The sequence below is a fragment of the Bos indicus genome, chromosome 7 (assembly GCF_029378745.1).
Source record: "Bos indicus isolate NIAB-ARS_2022 breed Sahiwal x Tharparkar chromosome 7, NIAB-ARS_B.indTharparkar_mat_pri_1.0, whole genome shotgun sequence".
In the NCBI taxonomy this organism is placed as follows: domain Eukaryota; kingdom Metazoa; phylum Chordata; class Mammalia; order Artiodactyla; family Bovidae; genus Bos; species Bos indicus.
In genome coordinates this window covers 488,969-501,052 of record NC_091766.1, presented here as the reverse complement: position 1 = coordinate 501,052, position 12,084 = coordinate 488,969, and the positions used below count along the sequence as shown (strand labels likewise).

At 49.1% G+C, this 12,084-nt stretch overlaps 1 protein-coding gene across 3 annotated transcripts in view; it reads right to left on the bottom strand.

The window, feature by feature from the left end:
* Positions 1-3,568: 3,568 nt before the first annotated feature.
* FLT4 (fms related receptor tyrosine kinase 4) overlaps positions 3,569-12,084 on the bottom strand; it is a 41,312-nt gene continuing 32,796 nt past the window's right edge. For all 3 annotated transcript variants that reach the window (XM_019963694.2, XM_019963695.2, XM_070792310.1), the window contains 3 exons: positions 11,643-11,763; positions 10,484-10,569; positions 3,569-5,476 (listed from right to left, as the gene is read on the bottom strand). In XM_019963694.2, coding sequence (XP_019819253.2) covers positions 5,284-5,476; positions 10,484-10,569; positions 11,643-11,763 — 400 coding nt within the window. In that variant the 3' untranslated portion in view covers positions 3,569-5,283. The remainder of the gene's footprint in view (positions 5,477-10,483; positions 10,570-11,642; positions 11,764-12,084) is intronic.

Here is a 12,084-nt window from a genome sequence, read left to right as displayed (position 1 = left end):
CCCATTTATTCTGCCATGGGGAATGGGTGTGGAAATGGATGTATGTTTGTATGAGGATACGGGGCTTCCCTGATGGCTCAGACGATAAAGAATCCGCATGCCATGCAGGAGACCTGGGTTTAAGCCCTGGGTTCGATCTCTGGGTTGGGCAGATCCCCCGGAGAAGGAAAGGGCAACCCACTCCAGTATTCTTACCTGCAAAATTCCTTGGACAGAGGAGCCTGGCGGGCTACAGTCTATGGGGTTGCAGAGTTGGACACGGCTGAGCGACTAACACACACACACACACACACACACACACACAAACACACACATATGGATAGATAGATACATGGAGAGAGGGATGGATGCGTGCATGGGTGTGGATAGATGGATGGGTGGACAGATGGGTGGATGGATGGCACAGTGGGTATCTGGATGATGAGCATGGGAGGTGTTGGTGTTGGGTACCACTTCAGACAGGGTCTTTTCAAGCTGAATTAATGTTGCATTGAAGGACATGACTTGGTGAGGGCAGGGCTTCCTCCTCAGTGTGGTCACTCCTAGGGGCATTTAAATTGTTACCTCATTGTCAAGGTGGCAACATAGCAAGTCACAAATAAGAAACTAAGGCCCAAAGGGGCAGTGCCTGGCCCAGGGCCATGCAGCCTCAGGGTGCCGTAGTCACCACTCTTTGCTGTGAGAAGCCTGCAGAGCAGCCTGGCCCAGGCTCTCTGCCCGGTGGCTCAAGGCACCCGGGCCCCACTCAGGGGAGCTCAGGGGCAGGCCTCCATCCTGGCAATGCTGCAGTTCCCGCTATGAACCTGCATGTGGACATCTGGTGGGGTGGACCCCAGGACATAGGCACTGGCTAGTGCCTCAGACACTGTCTCCAGCGGATTATCTGGGCTGAGTGTCCGGCCTCAAGTTGGCCTGGCACTGCTAAAGACAAGCGGCCTGAGGGATCCACGTGGGGGTGAGGGAGGCCAGTGTCTGTGCTGGAAGCTGCTTTCTGGGTTCCTCCTGCAGACAGTGAACACTGAGTTCATGGATCCTGCATGTTTGAGGTCACTGACAGGGCTGGGCATCCTAGCTGACCCACTCGGGTGTCCCTCTATCTCTCCAGGAGCCCAGCATTGCCACTCCATCCAGCAAGTCCTGGGTGCTTCCAGTACTGCTCTCCCCTCTCTTCTCAACTATTTCTTCTCCCATTTGGACGCTGGCCCCTGCCCAGACCCGAGGAAGTCAGGAAGTCCCCTCCCTGGGTGTGGGTCAGGCCTCATGCCCCCATTGTTCTCTCATCCTCAGAGCTCTTTCCCTGGCACTTGCGCTCCTGGACTGAGAATGCCCTGGGCCTCAGGCAGTGTGGGTAGAGGAGGTTTCAGTTCAGTTCAGTTCAGTCGCTCAGTCGTGTCCGACTCTTTGTGACCCCATGAGTCGCAGCACTCCAGGCCTCCCTGTCCATCACCAACTCCCGGAGTTCACTCAGACTCACGTCCATTGAGTCAGTGATGCCATCCAGCCATCTCATCCTCTGTCGTCCCCTTCTCCTCCTGCCCACAATCCCTCCCAGCATCAGAGTCTTTTCCAATGAGTCAACTCTTCTCATTAGCTGGCCAAAGTACTGGAGTTTCAGCTTTAGCATCATTCCTTCCAAAGAAATCCCAGGGCTGATCTCCTTCAGAATGGACTGGTTGGATCTCCTTGCAGTCCAAGGGACTCTCAAGAGTCTTCTCCAATACCACAGTTCAAAAGCATCAGTTCTTCAGCGCTCAGCTTTCTTCACAGTCCAACTCTCACATCCATACATGACCACTGGAAAAATCATAGCCTTGACTAGACAGACCTTTGTTGTGAAAGTAATGTCTCTGCTTTTCAATATGCTATCTAGGTTGGTCATAACTTTCCTTCCAAGGAGTAAGCGTCTTTTAATTTCATGGCTGCAGTCACCATCTGCAGTGATTTTGGAGCCCAGAAAAATAAAGTCTGACACTGTTTACAGTGTTTCCCCATCTATTCCCCATGAATGATGGGACCAGATGCCAAGATCTTCATTTTCTGAATGTTGAGCTTTAAGCCAACTTTTTAACTCTCCTCTTTCACTTTCATCAAGAGGCTTTTGAGTTCCTCTTCACTTTCTGCCATAAGGGTGATATCATCTGCATATCTGAGGTTATTAGTATTTCTCCCGGCAATCTTGATTCCAGCTTGTGCTTCTTCCAGTCCAGTGTTTCTCATGATGTACTCTGCATATAAGTTAAATAAGCAGGGTGACAATATACAGCCTTGACGTACTCCTTTTCCTATTTGGAACCAGTCTGTTGTTCCATGCCCAGTTCTAACTGTTGCTTCCTGACCTGCATACAAATTTCTCAAGAGGCTGGTCAGGTGGTTTGGTATTCGCATCTCTTTCAGAATTTTCCACAGAAGAAGCCAGGTTAGGCACTTAACTGAGTGGAGTTGAGCCCCAGTGTCCCACTGCTTCTAGCGCCCTCTGCTGGTGGCTTTTGGGGGACTCCACAGCAGAGTGAAAGTTAAGTTGCACAGTAGTGTCCGACTCTTTGAGACCCCGTGGACTGTAGCCCCCCCGTCTTCTCCATCCGTGGGATTCTCCAGGCAAGGATACTGGAGTGGGTTGCCATTTCCTTCTCCAGGGGATCTTCCCGACCCAGGGATTGGACCCAGGTCTCCTACATTGCAGGCAGACGCTTTAACCTCTGAGCTACCAGGAAAGCCACACAGCAGAGTGAAAAAGCTGGCTTAAAATTCAACATTCAAAAAACGAAGATTATGGAATCTGGTCCCATCACTTCATGGCAAACAGATGGGGAAAAAGTGGAAACAGTGTCAGATTTCATCTTCTTGGGCTCCAAAATCAGAGGACAGTGACTGAAGCCACGAAGTTAAAAGACACTTGATCCTTGGAAGAATAGTTACGACAAACCTAGACAGTATATTAAAAAGCAGAGCCATCATTTTGCTGACAAAGATCCATATAGTCAAAGCTATGGTTTTCTCTGTAGTCATGTATGGGTGTGACAGTTGGACCATAAAGAATGCTGAGTGCTGAAGAATTGATGCTTTCGAACTGTGATGTTGGAGAAGACTCTTGAGAGTCCCTTGGACTGCAAGGAGATCAAACCCAATCCTAAAGAAAACCAACCCTGAATATTCATTGGAAGGACTGATGCTGAAGCTGAAGTTTCAGTACTTTGGCCACCTGATGTGAAGAACTGACTGATTGGAAAAGACCTTGATGCTGGGAAAGACTGAGGGCAAGAGAAGTGGGTAACGGAGGATGAGATAGTTGGATGGCATCACTGACTCAATGGACATGAGTTTGAGCAAACTCTGGAGATACTGAAGGACAGGGAAGCCTGGCGTGCTGTAGTTCACAGGGTGGCCAAGAGTCAGACACAACTGAGTGACTGAACAATAACAACCTTTGGGCAGAGAAAGGGGGCATGAGTTACCTCTACTGCCGTTTCCTTTGCATGGCCTGTCCAATGGGCTTGTAGGGCTGATGATCAGGTGGGAGGAAGGCTACAATAAAATCTTAATAGAGATCTGGAATTTAGCTGAGAATCTATTCACTGTAACTCAAGACTGGCATCAAATTTATTATTATCTTTTGTTAAATACTTTATCTTTTTGGAGCATATGTTCTGCAAGGGGTAGGGGGAGGTTTTCTTCTCAATACATTTTTGTGTGTGCAGTTATGTGACAGGAGCATAGGTGGACACATGTCGGGAGGGGTCTTGGGCCTGGGACACTGCACGGAAGTCCTTGAGATGCTTCTCTGATTGAAACACCCTCTGGACCTCAACCAGGTAAACCTGAGACCCAGGTCTTACAAGCAGGTGATATCAGGGGAGAAGGACACCTGGGGACAGTTAGGGTTACAGCCACACTTACATTCAATGTATCTTAAAGGAACAATATACAACGTGGTTGGAGTGGGGGGGGGGGCGGTGGTTCCTGCCGGGCACGCCCCTGCTCGCTGCACAGCCGCCTGTCCTGCAAGCGTCTCATGGTGGGGAGCGGGGTGTCAACCTCCGTGATACTAACTGGGATGAGGGTCTTTCTCCTGGGGTGTGGGTGGCCAGGCAGTGCGGAATGGTCCAGCCTCCAGAGGGCCCTCCACTGTTCTGTGGCAGCAGAGGCTTGACCTGCCAGACCACTGATGTCAGGTACAGATCAGGGGGCAGGAGACAGGGGCCTCCATGGGGGTGTAGGGGCATCTGTGGATTGCCTCCTGGTATACAGTAATACTGGTGGGTCCTCTGGGCCAGCCCCAAAGCCTTTCTTGAAGGAACCCATAGTATTTGCCTCTCATAAGGATGTTCACAGCTTGGGTGGCACCTTGGGTAGCAGATCCAGGCCCCAGAGGGAAGAACCAGGTGGCTTTCCAATGGGCAGCTCTAGACCATCAGATGACTCTTCCAATTCTGGACCAGGCAGGTACGGCTGGGGGCCTTCTCCAGAAAGAAGTGGTAGCCACAGTGGGGTCTTTTATGACAGCAGTTGACTGGGTGTCAGAGGCAAGAATTTTCCAGATTCAGAAACACCTTTCCTGGGTTCTCTTCAGACTGAAGTTTTTAAAAGTAAATTCTTCACAGCAGCTCAAATAGCCTCTGAAATTCTAATAAAAAAAAAAAAAGTTGAATAGTTCTCAGCACTCAGGAGAAGAAGGCTGCTGTAACTGGTTTGGAACTGCAGAGATGGCTACTCTGAGCTGCTTGGTCAGGCTCAGGAAAGGAGACTTCCATTCCTCTCCACTCAAATTTCTCATTTGTTGCTTTGAGTTGGAAATATGGCACCTTGTCTGAGCCTTGGAAAGGCAAATGAAGAAAGCCATTCCCACAGGAAGGGGCAGTATTTGGGGCAGGGCTGGGAGACCACAGTTCGACCTGGACTATTATGTTATTCTCTTATTTCTCATCAGAAGTCAGGGATCACACCATCTACCATGCTGAGAGAGGCACCCAAAGAGATATTATTTCCTATGAGAGTGCTCAGCCCAGAGCTGGCCCCTGTGGATGTTGAACTAAGTGGAATCTGAATCTGAAGGGGAGGAGAGCCCCAGAGATCTGCAGGGTGTCCTGGGCAGGCATGGTGATGGAATTGAAGGGAACGCTGGAACCTGGGTTTTACTCTTCCTAGCTAAGGAGGAAGAAATGTTTCCTGGCCCAAACTAGATGAGATAAGCTTCCAGCCTGGGTCTCTAGCCCTCTGTTCACTGGCCAGGCGTGACCCCCACCCACTGTAGAGCCCAGGGTCCAGGGTGGCTTGTCTGAAGCTGCTTTAGTAGCTGCTGTCTGTGAAGAAGGGTGATCGGGCGGCTAGGGTGCTGGCGCTCTCCTCCGGGGGCCCTGCCAGCTCCCCGTACTCGCTGTTGTAGAACACCTGGCCCCGGGGCCCCGGGTCGGGCCACCGCCTCCCTTGGGGGTCGAGGTGTGCCGTGGTCATGCTCACATTCCTGCCTGGTCCTTTACAGCTGCAGAGAGAGGAAGGTGACATCAGTCAGAAAAGAGTAACGATCGGAACTGTGTTCAGGTCTGACTGGAATCACCAGAAACAACCAGAGCAACAAGCAAAGCCAATGGAAACACACACACATTTGACTTAAATAGAAAAACAAAGCAATGTGCCTGCTGGCAAACACCAGGACGTTCTTTGTCATGCCTGGGCACGGGACAATGGAGAAAGCCTGACTCCATCCCCCCAAACCTGCTTCTCTCCCAGTCTTGCTCATCTCTGTAAATGGCACCAACGTTGATTTAATGTCTCAAGCACCCAGGTGTCATCCTTTCCTCCTCCCCTTCCCTCACCCCTCACATCCAGCCCACACGGCAGTCCTGTCCTTTCCGAGCTGAAATGCACGCTCCACCTCTTCTTTAGAGTGAGCTGCCATGACCGCGTGCTCTGTACTGCCCTATCACATCTTTTTTTCTCCCACTCATGCCTCCCTATAGGCCAGCCTTCAGAGATCCTTCAAGTTACACCCTTCAACACAACTCATTCACTACAACTCACTCTCTGAATAAAGTCCAAGCTTCTGCCCCAGGCCCAGAAGGCCCTGCAGCTTCCGGTCCCCTCCTGCCTCACCGATGGCCCAGTGATTCCCCCTCCTTAGCATTCATTTTCTTTGAGATTTCTGCAAGGTTGTTTCATTGTTTTTGCTTTGCATGGTGCTATTGAAAAGCCTGATGCTTCAATCTCTCTCTCTCTTTTTTTTTTGGTGACTTGGTGTTTTACCTGGATGTTTATCTCTAGCTGAACTTGATAGTTCAACTGGGATATGTCTCAGAGTTTATACTCTTTTTGGACCAGTTTTCCCAGGTACCCTTCTAATATGTAGATTTGGTCTCCTTTTATTTAAGAGCATTATCTTGAATTACATATTTAAATATTAGTTCTATTTCACTGTTGGCATTTTTCTTCTTCAGAGACACCAGTTGTACATCTGTGGGAGTTTTCTATTTAACTTCTAAAATTTTCACATTCCTTCTGACCCTTTAGACCTCTTGATTTATTCTTGACCTCTTTTCATATCTATCACACGTGCCCTCCACTGCAAGCCTGATCGTATTTAATTGTCCCTTGGGCACTCTGCTTTTCATTTTTGAGAGGCTTTGTCTTTTATTTCAATTTCTTCCATAAATTTAGTCGGCTCCCATTTGATATTGTTACACTTCATCCATTTTTATTCTGAATTTTTGAATTTATGATTCATAGTACAGCTACTTATTTCATTATGAATTTATGCTGCTGTGTTGTATCACAGTTTTTCCATGCTATTTTTGGAGTGTTTATGGCTACTGAAAAGTTTTAATTCTGATTTTCTTTTTTATTCTTATAATAACTGTATGGATAGTGCTCATTTTTTTTTCTGTTCATGCTTATCAGGCTGAGATTACCTTAATGGGTTTGATCTGACTGCAAGGAGATCAAACCAGTCCATCTAAAGGAAATCAGTCCTGAATATACATTGGAAGGACTGATGCTGAAGCTGAAACTCCAATACTTTGGCCACCTGATGCAAAGAACTGAATCACTGGAAAAGACCCCGATGCTGGGAAAGATTGAAGGCAGGAGGAGAAGGGGATGGCAGAAGATGAGATGGTTGGATGACTTCACCAACTTGATGGACATGAGTTTGAACAATCTCCAGGAGTTGGTGATGGACAGGAAGCCTGGCGTGCTGCAGTCCATGGGGTTGCAAAGATTCGGACACGATTGAGTGGCTGAACTGAACTGAACTACCCTATGGCAGGAGGGCCAGGAATGTAGGTGTCTCCGTAGCTTTCTTCATTCAGGAGTACTGTAACACCATAACCCCTTGAATCCAACTGCATCCCTCTCTCCAAAGGCTCCATTCACGTCCCATGCTGTATCACCAGTGGGGACTTGCCAGTCACTTAAGAGGGAGTGCTGGACACCTCCCCAGCTGCTGCTGTGCAGCCGCACTGACCAACCACAAGCCCAGGGCTTGCAGATCTCCCTTTCACCTAGAGTTGGATGAACTGCCATGTCACAGGGAATGGGTAATGGCATCCTAAGTGCCACTGAAAGGACTGGGTGAGTCACCTTGAAGTGAGGATGAGTTAACTTTCCACAGGGTGAGTACTAACCAGTGGTTAACAGAAGATAGGAAAGAACTGAGGAGATAAACTCCTTCCTTCTCCCTGACAGATGCTTTCAAGGCACGTTCCATCCCACCTCTACATCTGTTTGGGGAATGTTCCATTTGCCAAGTGACCAGCTACACCTCTTTGTGGCTCATCACAATGTGTTTCTAAGGGAACCCGGGAAGAGAATAATGTCCTCTGTTGCTTCCATCATGATGTGCAGTTTTTGTAATGAAGAGACCCTTGGGTGTGTAACTGTCTTTTCAACTCTTAATATAACCTTGCTTCTATAAGACTCTTCTCCAACTCTCCTCTTCCTTCCCCACGAGGCACCTGAGAGGCACGCTCCCCTCCTGCTCACTGTCCTTTCAGAAGCAGAGCCTTCCTAAGGCCACTGTCCTAGTGCTCACACTCTGGAATCTCCTCAGTCTGCATGGCCATGGTCCCAAGGACCTGGAAGGTCCCCTCTCAGGGGGCAGTTCCCAGATGGCTCTCCCCAGCCAGGCTGTGGGCATGGCTCTGCTGGTTCTGCTGCTGAGTTCTCTGCTCACACACAACTGGAGTCTCTCCCTTGCTTATGTCACAGTCACGGACTCTGAGAGGTCTTGTTTCATGTGCTGATTTTAGAAAGATGTGTGGAGACTGGAATTTAAGTACTTAACATCCTCAGCTCATCCTCTTACTGAAATACTTTTTGGGGAGATTAAAAAAAAGTTTGGTAAAGAAAAATTAGCCAGAAACTATTTTTGTTGAATAAATAAAAAGCATTAATTTTTCAAAACTCAGTTACTCATAGAGGTTACCTGACAGAATCAATGAAAACAAAGAAGGAGGCCAAGATGCATGCTAGAGGTTCAGCAGTCATCTGCAAGCACGCGACCCCACAAACCTGCGTGTTCACAGTGCTGCACGCATGCCTTTGCGGGCTGCTGGGAAGGTAACAGATATTTGGCTAAGTTGCGGAGATCTTAATGATACCTGCCAGAAAGGTGAAGAATGACCTCAACTATCCTACTGTGATACAAACTAACACCTGTGGTCTCGGGTAAACTATTCAATGATAACACCTATTGATTCAAAAACAGCCTAGGCAGAAGACAAGTGGAACTACACCAGATGCCCCAAAAGGGGTCCCTGAAAGACACAGGTGTCACACAAGGATCTGGAAATAGCAAAAAAGAGCAGTGTTTTATATTAATATAATATTTTAGGTTCTATCATTTAAACAGCTATGAGCAAGTCAATTACTAAAGTAAATAAGCAGCAGCACAGATGGATACGGGTCACATGAAAAGATGTTCAATATCACTAACCATGAGAGAAATGAAAATAAAAACTACAGTGAGATATCACTTCTGACTCTGGTCAAAATGGCCATCACCAAAAAACCCACAAACAACAAATGCTGGAGAGGGTGTGGAGAGAAGGGAGCCCTTCTTCAATGTTGCTGGGAATGTAAATTGATATAGTCACTACGGAGAACAGTATGGAGGTTCCTTAAAAAACGAAAAATAGAGCTACCACATGGCCCTGCTATCCCAACTCCTGGGCATATATCCAGAGAAAAACATGATCCGAAAGGATGCATGCATCTCAGTATCCATTGCAGCACTGTTTACAATAGCCAAGACATGGAAGCAACCTAAATGTCCATCGACAGAGGAATGGATAACGATGTGGTACATATATACATTGGAATATTACTCAGCCATGAAAAATAACGAAATAATGCCACTTGGAGCAACATGGATGGGCCTAGACACTGTCATACATACTGAATGAAGTGAGTCAGACAGAGAAGGACAAAGATCATATGACATCCCTTACATGTGGGTGCAATCCAAAAAGATGATACAAAACAGAAAGAGACTCACAGTCTTAAAGAGTGAACTTACAGTTGCTGAGGGAAAAGATGGGCAGAGGGGATATCTAGGGAGTCTGGGATGGACATGTATACACTGCTATATTTAAAAAGGCAACCTACAAGGATGTACTGTATAGCACATGGAGCGCTGCTCAGTGTTATGTGGCAGCCTAGATGGGAGGGGAGTTTGGGGGAGAATGGACACGTGTGTATTTATGGCTGAGTCCCTTCACTGTTCATCTGAAACTATCACAGCATTGTTAACCAGCTGTGCCCCAATACAAATAAAAAGGTAAAAGACTGCATGCAAAAAGACACTAATCTTCATTTATGGTTCTATATGCAACAGAGTATCTTAGGCCATTGCCCAGACCCATCTTTAATGTGCAGTTTCCACTGGATTTTAAGAGATGCTGTGTGAAAAAAGAATTGTGTGCTTCTCTATGAAGTTGAAAAAATGGATCAAAAGTTTAAAAAAAAATGCACACATTTAACTATTTAATGTATACCTTTAAAAGTTTAAATATTCAAATCTATTTTTAAAGAGTGGAGATATCTTCTTGGAAAATGGAGGTCATTGTTTATGGAGCTCACCCCCTATGCAAGCACGCTGGAAGATTTCTCTGTAACTGTATTCTCATCAAAAAAGTACAACAGCCAGCTCTAGGTCACATGATCTGTGGCCTCCCCTGGCTGGGTGAAGGGTGTTACATCCATTGGACACAGCCGATGTTTCTTGGATTCACAAAGAGGTTATTGTCTAGTATCTGTCAAAGGGGAGTGAGGTTTGGGGACCAGCACCAGGGTGCTGGGTCAGGACAGTGACGAGGGGTGGGGCTTATGGGAAGGCTGGTGGACAAAATCCTCAAGTCCCAGTGTGGTCTGCCTTGAACACACAAAAAGGTAATTTGGAGACATGAAAAGTTTCAGGTAAGAGAGTGAGAGGCACATGCAGGCCTGGCCTCCCTGCACTGGGCCCTGGCCAGGAGGGGGCCTCCAGAAGCCCTACCTGAGCCTGCTCTCTTCTCTGTGCCTGCTCTCCAGCTGCTCAAACTCCTCGGAGGCCAGCACCATCCCACTGTCCGTCTGGCTGTCCTGTGCAGAGAGATCATGCCAAGGTTGTGGGTGGGCCCTAGGAAGGCCCGTCTGTAGGCAGCTGCCCCTCAGACCTGCCCCTCTGCTGCCTGGACACTCATCCTGCGTGTGGGAAACAGGCCTCCGTTCCATCCAGAGGCTGTTGGTCAGGGTTACACACCCCTGCCGCAGAGGGAGGAACTGTGACTGGTGGGGCCACACCCTATGATTCAAGAGGGTGGCAAGACTGGGACGCCCCTTTTGGGAGATACACAAGGCAGCCATACACCTGCTCAGGACACAGCAGAGCAGGAGCACCGGGAGAAACAGGGGAAGTCTAGAAAGAATCTGACAGCTCACAGTACAGAAAAAGGATCCTCAGATGCGTCCAAGGATTGGCAGGGCTATGTCACAATCAGTGTGACTTGGAGTGGTCTTGATTTCTGTGGAGGGGGACTGAACCGCACTCTCATCAAAGATGGGAGGCCCTCCCCCTATGCCTTTATCTGACCCTGGGGATGGGAGGTCGGGTCTGCATGGCGCTGGTTCAGGACACCCATCGCAGCCCCTGTACCCAGCCCCACCCTGGGCCTGTACTCACTCCAGCCCCATCTGGATGGAGGCTAGAAGGCTGTGCTTTTACACAACGGTCACTGAGCTGTAAGAGGTCTCCTCTGCTTGACCGCATCTGAGAACATGAGTGGTCTTCCTGTGCCTCTTACCCTAGACTTCTTGTCTAGTGACACCATCTTCTCCTCTCCAGTCACGGGGCCCGATGGCCACCCAAGGAGGGCCCTGACTCGAGTCAATCCCAGGAGAACCATCTAGAAGGAGGAGCTGACTTTCCACTGGGTTTCTACTGGGGTTTCTACCTTGCTGGGAGAAAGAGGCTGGGTGCTGGGGCGGGTGGGGGGAGGCCCTGGGTGAGTGAGGAGGGCTCAGGTGAAAGGAGCAGAGACATGGTGGCACTGGGCTCCCTGTGCTGAGCTGGCTTCTGCCATGAGCCTCAGGACTTCCTGACGTCCAGCTCCCTGTGGAAGGAGTCCAGCGGCCCTGACCTGGGGCGGGGGCACAGGCCCACTCACCCCACTTACCACTATGGCCTTGTAGGTAGTTGGGGTCATGGGAAATTCCTCAAACGTTTTCATCCTGGAGGAACCCTGGGTTTGCGTTCCTCTGGCAAGGCATCCCGGAAAGGACACACAGTTATAATATCTGTGGGGAGGAAACGGCAAGTGCTGAGAAGTGCCGTCCAGCACCCCTCCTGAACGCTCTCTCCACCTTTCCTTCTGCACCCCTCTCCTCTCGGGAAGGACCCCAGGGGCTGGTCTAGACGGCTCCCCAGGCCCCCGAGTCTTGCCTCTGCTCCCAGGCAAGACGAGCGAACCTCCCTGAGGCCACTGCTGGGGAGGATGTGGGAAGTGAGCAGCAGACGGCACCTGGCCTGGGTGTGATGTGGAGCTGGAGAGAGGCTGGGGGAGGACTTCCCTCCAGGACAGGCCACCCTATGCAGGGCAGGCAGTACTGATGTCACAA